The sequence below is a fragment of the Lepus europaeus genome, chromosome 16 (assembly GCF_033115175.1).
Source record: "Lepus europaeus isolate LE1 chromosome 16, mLepTim1.pri, whole genome shotgun sequence".
In the NCBI taxonomy this organism is placed as follows: Eukaryota; Metazoa; Chordata; class Mammalia; order Lagomorpha; family Leporidae; genus Lepus; species Lepus europaeus.
In genome coordinates, this window is record NC_084842.1 from 3,263,729 (window position 1) to 3,280,079 (window position 16,351).

At 39.6% G+C, this 16,351-nt stretch overlaps 1 protein-coding gene across 1 annotated transcript in view; it reads right to left on the minus strand.

Moving 5' to 3' along the window:
* The window catches only part of ADAM18 (ADAM metallopeptidase domain 18), a gene marked incomplete at its 5' end in the record, with an annotated part of 43,039 nt that overhangs the window by 12,910 nt on the left and 13,778 nt on the right, over nt 1-16,351 (minus strand). Inside the window, 8 exons of the mRNA XM_062213796.1 lie at nt 2,520-2,625; nt 5,459-5,657; nt 7,975-8,070; nt 10,022-10,205; nt 12,807-12,943; nt 13,575-13,656; nt 14,369-14,535; nt 14,743-14,814. Coding sequence (XP_062069780.1) covers nt 2,520-2,625; nt 5,459-5,657; nt 7,975-8,070; nt 10,022-10,205; nt 12,807-12,943; nt 13,575-13,656; nt 14,369-14,535; nt 14,743-14,814 — 1,043 coding nt within the window. The remainder of the gene's footprint in view (nt 1-2,519; nt 2,626-5,458; nt 5,658-7,974; nt 8,071-10,021; nt 10,206-12,806; nt 12,944-13,574; nt 13,657-14,368; nt 14,536-14,742; nt 14,815-16,351) is intronic.

The window sequence follows — 16,351 nt, forward strand, 5'->3', positions numbered from 1 at the left end:
TACTAGGATTAGTAAAAATTAAAATGAGGCTGGATGTCAAAAATCTAAATCACTTTCCAAACTTTTCTTCCCTCAAACATAGCTATTTATTTATTTATTTATTTGGCAGGTAGAGTTACAGAGTTACAGACAGTGAGAGACAGAGAGAGACAGAGAGAAAGGTCTTCCTTCCGTTGGTTCACTCCCCAAATGGCCACCATGGCCGGTGCTGCGCCGATCTGAAGCCAGGAGCCAGGTGCTTCTTCCTGGTCTCCCATGCAGGTGCAGGGGCCCAAGGACTTGGGTCACCTTCTACTGCTTTCCCAGGCCATAGCAGAGAGCTGGACTGGAAGAGGAGCAACCGGGACTAGAACCTGGCACCCATATGGGATGCCGGCGCCGCAGGCATAGGACTAACCAAGTGAGTCACGGCACCAGCCCAAACATAGCTTTTCTAGGTCCTCTGATTTTAGCTCTGCTCTCTATGAAATACAGTTCAAACCAGCTTCACATAGAAGTTTCTTTCTAGCCTGGCTATGGAGTAGAACCTCTTCCTCCAAACACTATTTTCTCAACACTTGCATTTGTGGTTGACTTGTCCAAAATGACTTTACTTTTCTGAAAAGGGATCCCAGCCCCCCTAGAGCACATGATTGATGCTAGTGATTGATTTCAAGAGTTTTGGTAATGGGCAAAGCCGCCGCCTGCAGTGCCCGCATCCCATATGGGCACCAGATCGAGTCCTGGCTGTTCCACTTCTGATCCAGCTCTCTGCTATGGCCTGGGAAAGCAATAGAAGATGGCCCAAGTCCTTGGGCCCCCACACCCACGTGGAACAACCAGAGGAAGCTCATGGTTCCTGGCTTTGGATTAGCGCAGCTCTGGCCATTGCAGCCGATTGGAGAGTGAACCAGCGGATGGAAGACCTCCTCTTTCTCTCTCTCTCTCTTTCTCTCTCTCTCTCTCGGTAACTCTGCTTTTCAAATAAATAAAGAAATCTTAAAAAAAAAGAGCTTTAGTACCATCACCAGATCAGATAAAATGCAGAAGGAAACATGATATTGTTAACTTTCACGCTTTCTTCCATCTTTCTTTTCTCGTCTCCCATGGGTAGTCTTAGATCAGGGAGAGACTGTGCCGCAGCTGTGCCATGTTACGTCCTTGCTGTGATCTGCACTCTAACAGTGGGCCTGGTGGCTGGTGCTCTGCCCTGGTCCCCACCAGTGTGTGGCTGTGTATTCCTTGTCTCTCAGAGATTCTATGTGATTCCTGCAGTCAGCAGTAGCTTTGTGGTTCCGCATCCACTCTTTCAGTATCACAGTTCTCTTGTGCTGGGACCTGTGGGAAATCCTGCAAGTTCTGAATGCCATGCATGATCCATGACAAATTACTGTGTGGAGGAGGCTCTACTTTTTTTGTTCTTTTAAAGATTTATTTATTTGAAAGACAAAGTTACAGAAAGAGGTAGAGCCACAAAGAGAGAAAAGTCTTCCATCTGTTGGTTCACTCCCCAAAAGACTGCAACGGCCAGAGCTGAGCTGATCTGAAGCCAGGAGCCAGGAGCTTCTTCCAGGTCTCCCACGAGGGTGCAAGGGCCTAAGGACTTGGGCCATCTTCTACTGCTTTCCCAGGCCATAGCAGAGAGTGGAGCAGCCAGGACTTGAACCAGCACCCATATGGGATGCCAGTGCTGCAGGCCAGGTCTTTAACCAGCTGTGGCACAGTGCCAGCCAAGGTGGCTCTTTCTAACCTCACCTAGCCAGACACTTTCCCCATCCATTTTTACATTGCCAGAAAGGAACCGTGCTGTTTGAAACAGGCTGAGTGTGGTGCTTATCTAAGGGTTTGACAGTTTTTTCTGCCTGCACTTTGGTGGCTAGGAGCCCTGTTTCTCCCTGGATTACCTGGCTTCATCTGGGTGTTCACGTGGCCTCTTCTCTTGCTCTTACTTCTCGAATCTAGTTTGGTCACCTCATTTTCATGATTCTTTTATTTTCAACACCCAGATAAAATTCAGGAAGCTCTTGTCATAGGACAGGAGCTTCCTTTATTGGGTTTTATGAATCCTTTTGTTATGTGGCTTACAGTAAAGCCATGTTCCCACAGTCCCCGTGTAGCTACTGAGATCTATTTCCATGCTTTACACACCAGTGTTTTAGAAACAAAGGAAATAGAAATGAAAACTTCCTTTCTCTCAACATTACTTACACTTAAAACAATTGCTTTAGGATTTTTCCCATTTGTTTAATACATGACTCCATTTTAATTATTAATATAGCATAGTTCCTATTTTTTAGTAGTTTGTGCCCACTTCCTTTCTCTAGTAATAATCAAAAGCATTCTTTCATCCATTTTCATCCTTAGGATGATATCAGAAAATAAAACAATCAGGAAATCAAAGACTGAATGAAGAAAAATGCATTTGTGATATTTGAAAATATTGTCTTGTTCTACAATTTACTGTTTATTGTGATTTTGTGTCTCTTCACAAGAAGTATGATTTGTATGATTCAGAAAAGTATCATTTTCTATATACATACTTGTGTTCGCAAGGTAACGGCTGTGAATTTTTAAAGCCACAGTTTCCAGACTTATTATGCAGAGAATTAACTTCTTCAAAGCAGGCCAAAGGAGCACCTTGAGCACCTAAAAATGCAAATATGTCAATGAAATGATCATTCTTAATTAAATGTTTGTTTAAACAGGCTAATGAAACTTATTTCCAAAAAAAAAATTATACTTGACAACGCTGTGGTATCCATTGCACCCTGCCAGTGCAAGTGGAAAGAAGCAGAGCTGTCACCCAACACAACACAGAGAAGGACTGTAACTAGCACAGTAGGTTACTCCTCCTGGGGGAGCAAGCACTTCCAGGCCGATGGATATTAGATTGGACCATGTAACTTACTCTTCTTACTCAAATGAGAAATTCAAACCAAGTCACTTTCGTTCAGAAACCTTTGGAATGAGTTCACGAATTGCCATACCATCTTTTTTCTTTGACAAGGGATCAGCGACATTTTAAGTGGATGTACATCTCTCAGGCTGGCTGTAACAGGGAAGGCAACTTGGAATATTGAAAAACCACATAGGATGTGTAGATCTCAGAGACTTTATATGTCATCCTGAAGGACCCTGATCCCCGCTGGGTCCTTTAGATCGCGACCCCAGACTCAAAAAAAAAAAAAATTCTCAGACCAGACGATGCAAGTGCAAGAGGCGGCTTTATTTCACGAGCGCTCGCAGACGCCGTCTCCAGACCCGACGCAGCAGGAGGCAGGAGAGAGGCATGCGTGGTAGTGTCTGGGGGGCACTTTTATACCTGGGGGATTGCAAAAGCGGGACTACAGAAGCAGAAGAAGCATGGTTACAGGGTTTCGATAAGACAATGGGGTGGGGGCATGCAGGAAATACTTTGCATACTTTTGCCGTCTGCCCGGACCCACAGATAAGGGGCGGTTGGGTACTTTCCGTGTCTGTTCCTGTTTATCGGGCACCGTTATCTTAAACCGCAGTTGCCTGCCCATGACTTATGGTTTCGGCCCAAATTCCAGGAAATACTTTGCTAGAGTTGCCTAAGATGGTGCTGGGGTAGTTAAAATGGCGTGACCATTGTCAGGGTTGTTCAATTCAACACAGGAACTCAAACTTAGAAATTGAGGGCTACCCTAAAACGCATCTAAAATATGTGGCATTGGTGTTAGAAGCTTGCAGTAATTAATGAGAAAACCAGTATCAAAGCTTGAAAGGTGAGGACGCCGTGCTCTGTGATGTTGAAACATTTGAAGAAACTATCTTTTCCTGCATTTTAGGATAACGGCCTTAGTAACCACGCTGCCTCAGGCAAAGGGATAAGGCAACAGAATGTGTCCGGGTTACCCTTGGCTGTGTTTGACCAGGTGGTGTAAGTACCCAAAGAAATAGACAAGCTAAACTCTAAAAAGAATCAGCTGTTTCAATAGCAAGAAGGAAAAGAATAGGGGAGGTCCAGAAACATGCCTGTCCTTCGAGCTCTGGGATGGATAATGAGAGATGCTGGCAGATAACCTGGCCAAGTCTTCACAGCTCTTGCTTGGTTTCAGCCTTTTTATGGTGGACACCCATTGACGGGTATTGACCAGAAGGATTTATTCATGAAATTTTCGCATTTCTTGACTACTTCCGTGTGTCTATTCACAAATTTCTTTCCAGAATTTATGTTCCCAATGTTCTCATCTTTCCACACCTTTCCAGGCTCCCCACCAAGTCACTGTGCCCTTTGTCAACCAACCATGGGTACCCTGCATTATCTCCTTTCACAGAAAAGGGATGACCAGGTGGTCTGTGTCCTTCAATGGTCCCAGGTTAGGCTGTTGTGGGGCTACTGTTCCTTGTAGCCTGAGTAGTTACTGAGCCAGTTCATCTGTCAAAGCAGCAGTTCCCCCGTGTCTGTAGGTCGTAATGAAATGCTAGGGATCCATAGGTGTGAGATGAGGGAGAACCAAACTGTGAGAAGGCTGAAGAGCACGATCGTCTGGATTTCCTGCTTGCAGGTTTTTCTTCTGTGTTCTCTTTCTGTGTGTGCCTGAACTCAGATGATGTACTTCCAGCTCTCTGGCCCTACCACCTCTCACAGCGGATCTGACACAGCCAGTTATGATGTACAGTTCTGAACTCATGGTCACGGTTTCCTGCAGTCAGCTTCTTCACCTCTCCAAGGCCCAGTCACACTCCCAGGACCACTCTGCTAAAGCCCCATGCTTGCTCTGGAACACTGCGAGAGCGCCCCTCTCCAAAGTGGCCTGACCACGGAATCCACGTGACATTTTTCTCATTATCCAACACGTCTCATGTTATTGAGTCTGCTGTGCTTTATAGGACAAGGCTGCTGGCCCTGCAGGCTGAAACCACTACAGAGCCATTCTTGCTTTTCAATAAACGAAATTGAGTATTTGTTTCCCTATGTGGACTCTCCTGCCTCCAGAATCCAAACAGGCTACCTGGTGTCGTACTTTTTCCTATTTCACGTGAGATTCAAGATGAAATAGCCAACATGGGTTTGGTTGAGCAAAAGCAGCTAGACATTTTGTAAAACACACACTTCAATGAATAGTTAGGTATATTCTGTCCTGGAAAGGATGCCCCTTTGAACAAATTCTGAAGGAGATTATGGGAACAGACTACAGATTATGAACGTGGAAAGTGGAATTTCAGAATATGATTTGCCATGCAGATGTTTAACAATGAGCTATAAACATGGAGTTCTGCTCTGGTAGCTAGCTACTCAAATCCAACATCAAATCATGAGAAAAACAATGTACAGTATCATTTATTCTTAGAAAAATCTCAAACACACCTGCAAAATTAGGCTTTCTTTAATTCAAATTTAATCTCTGGTAAGTTTATTGCACAACGCCTAGAGCTGTGTGGCATGGTTATATAATCTATAGAGTGATTCAAATTTATGGTAATAAAACATGAAAGAAAGAAAGAGTTGTACCTTTTCCAAATATCTTGGCACACTGGTTTTCAATAGTTTGGCATTTTCCACCATAACAGTATGCGGTTCCCAGCCTGCAGAATTGGCCATTCAGTGCATATGTGTCTGGAACACAATCACTAGATGTTCCATTGCAATACTCTGTAAAATCACACTCTTGATCAATGCTCTTTCTACATGGAGTGCCTGCTACTGAAAACTAGAGAAAGGAAAAGACAGTAAAACTCTGTGCGTTACTGTTCTCAGTTACTGAAGAGGTTTATTAAATAAAATATGCCTGCTTAAAGGTAGTTGAGGGATAGCAAGGTTCCTAAGACAACGGGTTTTCCAAAAGAAAACACCAGGTGCAGGATTCATTGTGGAGCCCCAAGAAAAGTGACCATGTCAGAGGGAAAAAGCAATGCCTCCGACAGAAGGCTTGCAGCTGCCCACGTGCTCTGGATATCCCACTGCGAGGCCATCTGATTGAAGCGGCATCTGCAAGTAGAACAAGCAGGTTAGTGCAAAAACACCCGCTTCCTGAAGTCGCAGGCACACTGCTTTTACCTTTTTGCTCTTGGAGAATGCTGTGGTTTGCATAGGATTGGGCTCCTCAACTCAGGTAGACATCTAAGTCCCAAAGTGCTGTATTGATGGTGCTGCCAGAGGGGAGGCTGGATCCAGCTATAGGGTCTGGGAGAGCTGCGCCCAGTGAGGGGTCTTTAAGTCACCGAGCTATGCTCTTGGGATACAGTTCTCTTGAGAGGCTTGAGTATTTAAGCTGGGTTGGGCCCAATCTCTGTATTTCCTTCCTGGATCACCCTATGTTCCACCTCTGTCGTTATTCCGCCATCCTCCATCTTCGTTAACTGACTGAGGCCATCAGATCTGCAACTGGGAAGCTCCACGTATGGAAGCGGGAATAAACCCTCCTCCTCCTAAGTAGTTCCTCTCACATATTTTGGATGCAGTAATGGGAAGCTGACTAACATGAAGAGATCCAGAAGCCACCCTGCCCGGTTTCAGTCCCTGACTGTGACTCTTCCTAGCTCAAGTGTGTGGGTCAGATAATGTCTCTGTTACACTTGTAACCTTGGCATAGTCTCATAGAATTGTAAGTTGTATTAATTTGGCTTAATAGAACATGTACTTAGAACAATACTTTGGAAACAGTGTATATGACAATTGTCATCGACTCTATCGCCATATTTGTTATTTTCTGATGGTATAAAGACCTCCTTGACTACCAGACTGAGGGCATAGTTGGCGAAATTTTTTTGTGTGGCCAACTGACTAAATTAGGTAGCCACTGCCTTCCATAGTGAAATTCACCATGCCCAAATGCCAACCTGCTATATATTCTGAAGGCTCTTCTCTTCCTTTCCCTCTGCCTCAAACACACACTCTAACTTAGTTTTATTGAATTTATATTTAATAATAAAAGCAAACATGAATGATAAATTAGTGAAATGGCATCTTAAAAATGACTAAAGGAAGGAATCACTCTTAGCTTAGAGTTTCATAAACTGTAAATATATTCCAAAAATTAATGATAACTATTTTCCTAGATAAATAATCACTGAGAGAATTCATTTTCACCAAACATAAATTACAAGAAATAGTAAAATAAGACCTTCAGATACAAGGAATATGATACTAAACAGATATCTGCAAAAGAAAGTAGAAATGGCAATTGAATAAATTATGTCGACTATAAAATTTGCTCCTTAAAAGACTAATATAATGCAAAAATTATAGTTATGTATTTTGTGGTTATAACATATGAGAATGTTTTTTATCTTTTCAAATAAGGAAATTACCTGAGTGTCAGAGAAAGAGATGAGAGAGAGAGAGAGATCATCTTCCATCTATTTCACTCCATCAAATGGCTACAATGGCCAGATCTGGGCCTGGTTTAAACCAGGAGTCAGGAACTCCAAACAGATCTCCCACATAAGTAGCAGGGACCCAAGTACTGGTCATCTACTGCTGCTTTCCTAGGTGTATGAACGGAGATCTGGATTGGAAGTGGAGCAGCTGGGTCTCTAACCAGTACTCCAATATAGGATACTGGCATGACAAACAGCAGCTTAACCCATTGTGCTACAACAGTGGCCTAACCTTTACTTATCAAAGTATGAAAATTATTCATATGTTCTATAGACTACACAGTTTGTCTGCTATTCATGTTAAATTTTTCTTAATCTATTATCATTAATTTAACTTTATGATTTCTTTGAGTTGATTTTTATATAGTGTGTGTGTATATATGTATATATATACATATATATATATATATATATATATAAATGTTTGTCCTGTTTGATAAATTTGAAGATGGTAAACTTTGTGGTTTTGACATTCTACAATAGTCTGTACCCCTCTGATATGCCTTTTTTATTGCATAGTGTTTTCCTTATATACTTGTTTTACGCATTTTGTGTTTTGTTACACTTTGTTGCTGTTGTATTCATCAATTCCACAATGACTCAGTCACTACAGTTTTCTGTTCTTTCCTACAGATGTCAGGAACTTACTTCACATTTTGATGTGCAGCATGGTCCAGAACCACATTTTACTGAGTCTTTCAATTTGCAAGTATTATAATTGCAGCATTTTTTAAGTTGACATTCCTAGAGTTGCATAAGGAAAAGGATTTGTACATTTCAACCAACTAAGAGTTCTTTTTTGGAAAGCTCAACTTCTTTTTTTTTAAGAAACTTTTATTTAATAAATATAAATTTCAAAAGTAAAGCTTTTGGATTATAGCAGCTTTTCCCCCCATAACCACCCTCCCACCCACAACCATCCCATCTCCCACTCCCTCTCCCATCCCATTCTTCATCAAGATTCATTTTCAATTATCTCTATATACAGAAGATCAGTTTAGTATATACTAAGTAAAGATTTCAACAGTTTGCACCCACACAGAAACACAAAGTATAAAGTACTGTTTGAAGACTATTTTTACCATTAATTCTCATAGGACAACACATTAAGGACAGAGATCCTACATGGGGAGTAAATGCACAGTGACTCTTGTTGATTTAACAATTGATACTCTTATTTATTATGCTCTTGCAAACTGACCTAAACCCCGCAGGAGCCTCTGGTGGATGTTATAGAATCAGCAGTATGTATTGTATAGGACCAAACAGTCAGCACTTTCAAGCTAGCTTCCCATACAGTCTGTGTGTCACTGTATAAATCTGATGCTACAGCACAAAAGCAGCCATAGCCTCCAAACAAACCAACAGCCATCCTGTCTGCATCCCAATAAGATTCCATTCCCAAAAGTACGTGAGGGCTGCATCTGGCCTACAGGCCGCAGTTCACAGAACTCTAGAACATCCTTCCAAATTCGCTCACCAGAGCCAAAAAGTCTGGGACATCTGTCCACTGGCAGACCATGATAATTATCTGAAGGCTGGCCCTTAGGTCCTAACATATTCAGCACACCGTGTTGGTGGCTAAGCACTCAGGGCCACAGGGAGTATCCCAGCAGAAAGTCTCTGGTATGTGAAACAAAAGCACCTTACAGGAGCAGAGACTATGGGAGAGACGCTGGTGGCCATTGACAGTCCAGTTCCAAAACCAGTCAGCCTACAGCCTGTGTTTGTAGTATGCAGATCTAACTCCAGAGGGGGTTGTTTCCTTCAACCCTTCAGTAAAAATAGCTAGAATTTATTGGCAGGTAGACGGTACCTACCGAAATGAACACAGTACCGCAAATGAACACAGTACTGCTTATTGGAAAGCTAAGATGGCATTGGAAAATCTGTAATAATTGGAAACCATTCTCTCATTCTCTGTGTGTGTGTGTGTGTGTGTGTGATTGTGAAGAGCAATTCATCTATAAAGATTTTCCTTTATGGAATACAGGATTCAGAGAATTTCTGGTGATGGAAAGGAATGCACACTTGTGGTGATCCTTTTGTAGGAGGAAGGAATTCATGTAACTGCTGGGGGCTGAATTATGCAGGACAATTTTAAAAATACAAGATGATTGTTAGGTATTATTAAATAATGAGAATTACAATAGACTGAATGTGTGGTGTCACCTGTTGTCAGTTTTTGTTGAACATTTGATTGATGGAACTATGTTAAAATACATATCAATATTCAGAAACAAGCAAGTAGTAAAAATAGATCATCTATAAACTGATAATTACAGGATTGTTTGAGAACGATTAAGGAAAACCCACTAGAATGTTTAAAAATTCCTGCAACCATAAGAGACAGAAATATCTGGACCAAATTTGGCATGTTTGTCTAAAAAACAGAATGAGGTCATATGAGTTCGGAACTGAATAATCAATCACTAGGACTTTGTTTTGGCCTCAACCATAGCACTGTATCTGCTGGTTCGACTGTGAGCAGCTACAAAAACCAGTTTTTCTTGACATCCCTCCTTCTCAGCTCAAAAAACGTGGGAATGTGATTCACATATGTGATTTTACCCCAATTCTCTTATTTGAGTGAAACGCTGAAGACAGGTGGGTATATAATTCCATAGATACCAAGACAAACGTGTTTCACTAGAGATGCAGATGCTTGGTTCAGATTTACATGTTTGCTGCTTACCTCTTCACCACCACAGTCACACTCCTCATTAGGTTCCAAAACCCCATTACCACACACAGTGTGATTCTGATAGAATGGCTGCAGCTTCGAAAGGTTCTGAAGACATTTCACTTCAAAGTTAGAAACAACATTTCTATACTCATGCAAGCTACAATTGCTAAAATTCTTCACACCACTGGAACTCCTAAAGTGAAATAGCATTTCTCAGGTAAGTAACCCTCCCTAATAAAATCCACATATATACAAAATTCCACACAGAATCATTTGAATAACAATGTGGCTCGAATAAAAATTTGCTTCTTAGAAAATCATAATTTAATTTTAGTGTTAATACTGCTTACATTAACATGCTCCAGAAGATTGTATTTCTTAGAAATTTAATGTGAGTGGATGGAAAACGATATTACAGGCAAGCATCACTTAATGATGGTGATACAGTCTGAGAAATTGATCATTAAACAATATTGTTGTTGAACGACTTCATAGTGTTTACACAAGATGTCCAGAACATGCCTAGCTCCCACAATCTGATCTTTATGACCTATCAAGCTATCTATATATCTGTCCATACTCATAAGTATATGTAATTTTAATAGATACATGACAGTTGAATGGGCGTGCAAACTGTTGGCTTCTTGTAAGGAAGACTAGCAAATTGTAATAAATTGAGCTAGGGCAGTTGTCTCAAAATACTTTGATTTCTTATCCAAAGTTCCAAGTTCTGGGGAAGAAACATTCAAGTCTCATTATTTTTGGAGAATTCAGTCTCTCCTATGGCCTGGCCTTCTTTCTGAATCTCATGAACCTGAACTCAAAAAGCTCAATTCTCTCTTTCCTTTGCATGCGCTACTGAGAAGCTAAACCTAGTGGATGGAGTTTGAGTTCACAGTAAATTTGCAATTGCAAATTCTGTTTAGTTCCTAAATGATTTCTAAGGTCCAACCGCCAAGACAACTGCTTTACACCTTCTACAAAAGAGCTTACATTCCTTCCTCTCAGGGAACTGTCCTCATCTTCACACCTCTATTAATCAAAGTACTCATCTCTCTACTTTTCTAAACCCCTATCACAATCAATCAATATGTCCACCTCTTCCACTTTTGTACTTTCCTCCACAATTTACTCACTTCGTCTTTCCTAAGACTTATATGCGATGCCATCAACCCCTTTTACCTTATTTCTGACAGTCTACAGATAATATGAGAGCTGTTCAAAAAGTTCATGGAAAATAGAATTACTTAGTGCATAAAATGTGAAATCTACATAGGACTTTGATAGTATACATCTCCTGTGAACTTTTTCAAGGCCCTTCATATGAAATGTTTCCCATTTAAAACTTCTCCTTTGATCACAAATTCTGGTTCCTACTCATAAAAAAAAAGTCTATGTTTACCATCTCCACTTTGTCACCTCTTGGAGTTCATCAAGTTCCTTATTATAAAATATTAATTTGGATTATAATGAATTTAAAAACCTGTAAAACTTATAGTTTTGTAGGAAGTCATTTATTTATTATTATTAGTGCTAATATACATATACAATTGACTTTTCTTTTTTTTTTTTTTTTTGAGAGGCAGAGTGGACAGTGAGAGTGCCGCTGTGGCAGCAGCGCGCTGATCCGAAGGCAGGAGCCAGGTGCTTCTCTTGGTCTCCCATGGGGTGCAGAGCCCAAGCACTTGGGCCATCCTCCACAGCACTCCCAGGCCATAGCAGAGAGCTGGCCTGGAAGAGGGGCAACCGGGGTAGAATCCAGCGCCCCAACCGGGACTAGAACCTGGTGTGCCGGCGCCGCTAAGTGGAGGATTAGCCTGTTGAGCCACGGTGCCAGAACAATTGACTTTTCTAGAGTCGTCTCTCTTAAAGAATGTTTTATAAAGATTGTTAGAGTTAGGGTTATGGTTAGGGTTAGGATTATTGGAAAGGCAGAGTTACAGAGAGAGAGGGCGAGAAAGACAGAAAGAGAGGTATTCCATCTGTTGGTTCATGCCCTAACTGGCCTTAATGGCTAAGGCTAGGCTGGGCTGAAGCCAGGAACCTGGAACTTCATCTGGGTGCAGGGGTCCAAGGACTTGGGCCATCTTCTGCTACTTTCCCAGGAACATTAGTAGCTGAATTAGAAGTGGAGCACCTGGGACTTGAACTCACATCCATATGAGATACCCATGTTGCAGGAGGCAGCTTAACTCACTGTGCCACAACACCAGCCCATTAAAGAATTCCTTGATGTTGTTATTGTTTTGTTCTAATTATGTAAGGATGTTTTCCTTTTTGTAGCCTTATGTTTCTTAATCTCAACATGTTAGTCAAAGCTGCCAGCACTGTGATATTATTATTAGGGGTGACATTAGGTATTTTTGTCATGAGCAACAAATATTACAACAAAAATATTAGTATATTGTGCAATATTTCTATATATTTATTTCTCCCTATAATGCTCTAGAATGAAATATTAGTAGTTAACATGGCTTCCCAAACTCTTGCTCCACTAACAAAAGAGGTTGTGTCCCTGAGGTCCTGAGGTCAGCCCGGCCCAGCCTTAATGGTTGTAGGCATCTGGGGAGTAAACCCACACACAGGAGCTCTTTCTCACTGTCAGTCTTTCTGTCTCCCTTCATCTCAAATAAGAGGAATATGTAAAAAAAATAGAATTTTTCATGTCATATTTCTTCTAGTATAATCTATCTAATTTTTGACATGGAGATGATTCTAAAGGATTTAATGTCAACGTATCTTGGGAACAACTGATAAAGTTACACATAAAACTAACCAGGAAAAAAAGTCTTACACTGCTGCAGGATTCATTATGCATGTCGCTCTCCCACAAGAACACTTGCTGATGTCGTCATATGTTAATCCTATGTTAAAGCCAATCAACTGAGCTATAACAACTGCAAATCCCTCCAAGGTGACTGCATCTGCATACTGAAGTTAAGAAGATTGAAGACAAAGCCATTATTCAAGAAAACAAAAACAAATAACAGTCTGGCAGTTCACGGGAGATGTATACTATCAAGTAATGGCTGGCACAGACTACCTCCATTTGTCTCATTTTGACAACACTGGGACTTGGCCAACCAAAGTCATCATGAGCCCTGTTCTCTGGCTGGCAGTTTCCACTACAGCAGGAAACTGTCATAGTTACCCAAGCAACTTCTGACTCCAGCCCAGAAAACCTAACTCTTTCAGACAGGCTTAGTATAAGATGACACAGTTTTCCTGGTAACTGGGAACTCTTCCTTCCGCCTGTATCTTGATACAGGCTGTATTAGGAAAAGACATCTCACTTAATTGCCATCTGGCCAAGAAAGAGGGAATAAGAAATAGGGCCTTAACTTGCTGTAATTAAGCACCAAGGTAGGTTGATGTCCACTTCTGTGTAAATGAACTTTCTTGGCATCTAGTAAATTTTGTCCCAGCGAGAAATGATAACGAACATACACATACAGAAGAATATTAGGCTGTTATGTGCTGTTTAACTACTTAATTTAATACTTATAAAGTATGACGTAAGCTTTGAAGCGTAGTAATGGAAAGAAGGATGAATGTTACATACCATAGCAACACCTGCGTCATAGTTCTGATTGCATATTGTGCCAGGAAACACTGTCCCCGTATGTTTAGGATGCTTTCTGTAACTATATCAGTACAGTATTGCTTTTAATTGCACAGTTATTCAGAAGTTTATCTATTAAATTAAATCTCCTTATCACAAAATTTTGAAAATGGCTTTGTAAACATATGACATTCCAATGCCAAAAATACTTAGACGGTTATATAAAATATTGGAACCACTGAAAAGTTTATTTCACTTCTTTCTCCTCAATTCCTAGGTTTGGTAACATTTTATGAATTAAAATCTAACTTCATTTCCCTCATCCCACATTCACTATGTTGCTTACCAAAAGTTAAAAAAAGAAATAATTTGTTTTGTTTGTGGAAAAGATAATCTCAGCTGTCCTAAAAATAAGCATTTTTTAAATTAAATATAACCAAAAAGTCAAATCATTCTTGATCAAAATGTAGCTATGAATTGCATTAATCTATGATGCATAATGACAACCTAATAGTGTCAATTTTTCTATTACTAAAAAGCTAAAGGCTATGTTATAGCCTGTAATAAAGCTTATGACATAAAATTCCAACCTGTAGGTTTTGCTCATACTAATTATACTCCACAATGGACTGCTGTAAAGTGGATTACTGTTGTTTGCAGTCTTATTATATTTCCAAGTACATTAAATTTAACACTTCAAAGATGCCTACAGAAAGCTGAAGAACACAACAAATACATTAGTGTAATGGCATGATTATGCATATTTTCTTATCACTGTAGAACATTGTGCTTACATAAGTAAATATGCTATGCCATGGGGCCGTAGGACAAGATAGCTGTGTTTCCAGGCCAGAAATCTTTGTAATAGATCATCTGCATCTCCGTTGGTAGAAATTTGGTTTGTATCTGACCACAGTTCCAAGGAGGACAGTCTAACAGTCAATCTGAACTGAGCAAACATCTGAAAACGAGATTTACGGTACATTCTCAAGCAGCATACATTCTTGCATTAAAACAGTACATAACAATAGAGAACAGCTCATTGAAGTATTTTCAGTATTAAAAAATAAAAGGTCTTTAAGTCATTAATTTGTCGTAATAGAGCTCAAATTGTAGTCAGTGACCTTTTATAATAAAATTTTAGAAATTTGAAAAAGTAAAAACTTACTGTATTGACAAGTCCAATAATCTGAATAATTTTCTGTGTTACAGCCATCATTTCAGATCCCATATAATCATACTGAAAAACATTTTTTGTTTTATATGATTTTTTAAAATACAAATAACAGCAATTTTTAGTTGGCAAATATATGATATGTGATATGAGGCGAGAAAAGCATAGAACATGTCAAACAATTTAAAACACACTAATATAAAGAGTATAATTTTTATAATAAAACATGACAAAAAAGAATATTCGGGCACTTTAAATGGATTCTGACTTGTAATGTTTTTAAAGGACATTTTCAAGTGGAAAAGTGTAAGACCCCCGAAAGGTGTCTCACACTTCTACCGACCCCAGAAACACGAATTCCATTCCAATCGCTGCAAAGGGCATGAGGAAGTTTATTACATCTGCGCAGATGGGCCAACTCTAAGCACAACAGCACCCTCTGGTGCAGTGCGAGAAGAGAGGCCCCGATCATCAATTGCACAAAGTATTTAAGGCTTAAAACCACAACATTAGCATATCTCCACAGCATTACAAAAGATCACAAGATAAACCACAGCATGACAAATTATCACAAGATAAAGGGTTTTTCCAGGGTACAGATCACAAGGTACTTGAGCAAGCACAAATATGGGGTCATCATGACATCGATTGGGTACATTTCCGATCAACTTCTGTTTTTGTGGTTTTTAAAACTTAAAACAATTATCACATGCCACAAGTTCAGCTAAAGTTCAATTATCTCATAACAGCATTTTGCAAGCCAAAGCATTTTGCACAGAAGCAAAACAATATGCAGTTAGCTCCAGCAATTCCATTTTAAACCTAGCCTGCCTTATCTTCTCAAAAGCATTGAAATCATCTAGGGGTACTAAAATAACTAATCATTTTGCCTTTTATCATAGAGGAATTTATTGAGGTATGAATTCTCCATGACACAGATAAAATCAAAGTATTTCTCTTTGCATGCTTGATAAATTTTTCCCCATAAACCTTTTATTTAAGGAATATAAACTTCATGCATTTCAAAAGTACAACATTAGGAACATTAGTGATTCTTCTCACCATACCTCCCTCCCACTCTCATTCCCTCCTTTCTTTCTCCTCCCTCTCCTATTCCCATTTATTTTTTCCTAAGATCTATTTTCAATTTACTTTATATACATGTGATTAACTATATACTAAGTAAAGAGTTCAACTATAAATAGTATTTAAAAAATTCTTTCTCAATAGAAAGTGCTTGACAAACTTTAAAAAGGCAAATTAAAGAAGCAAAAACGGTTGAATTACATCTATGTAACTATAGGACGAAAGAAATAAGTCACCATAAAGTTCCATGAAAATTATGTAGAATGAATGATTCAAAAACATTTGAAAAAGAATAAGGTGAAGTAATGTAAAAATATGAAGAAAGAAATGTTGATGTTTGAATTTTGGAAAGTCTTTAAAAGATACAGACTCACATTTCAGGGTTTAATTATTATCTCCAGTCTTTGGAGTTTTATTTGAGATATGCTGCAAAATTGTCAATTCTAGAAGTTGAAGATAAGGAATGTCTCCAAATTTTAGAAATGTTTCTGTTTGTTCACTCTTGATTACAATAGCT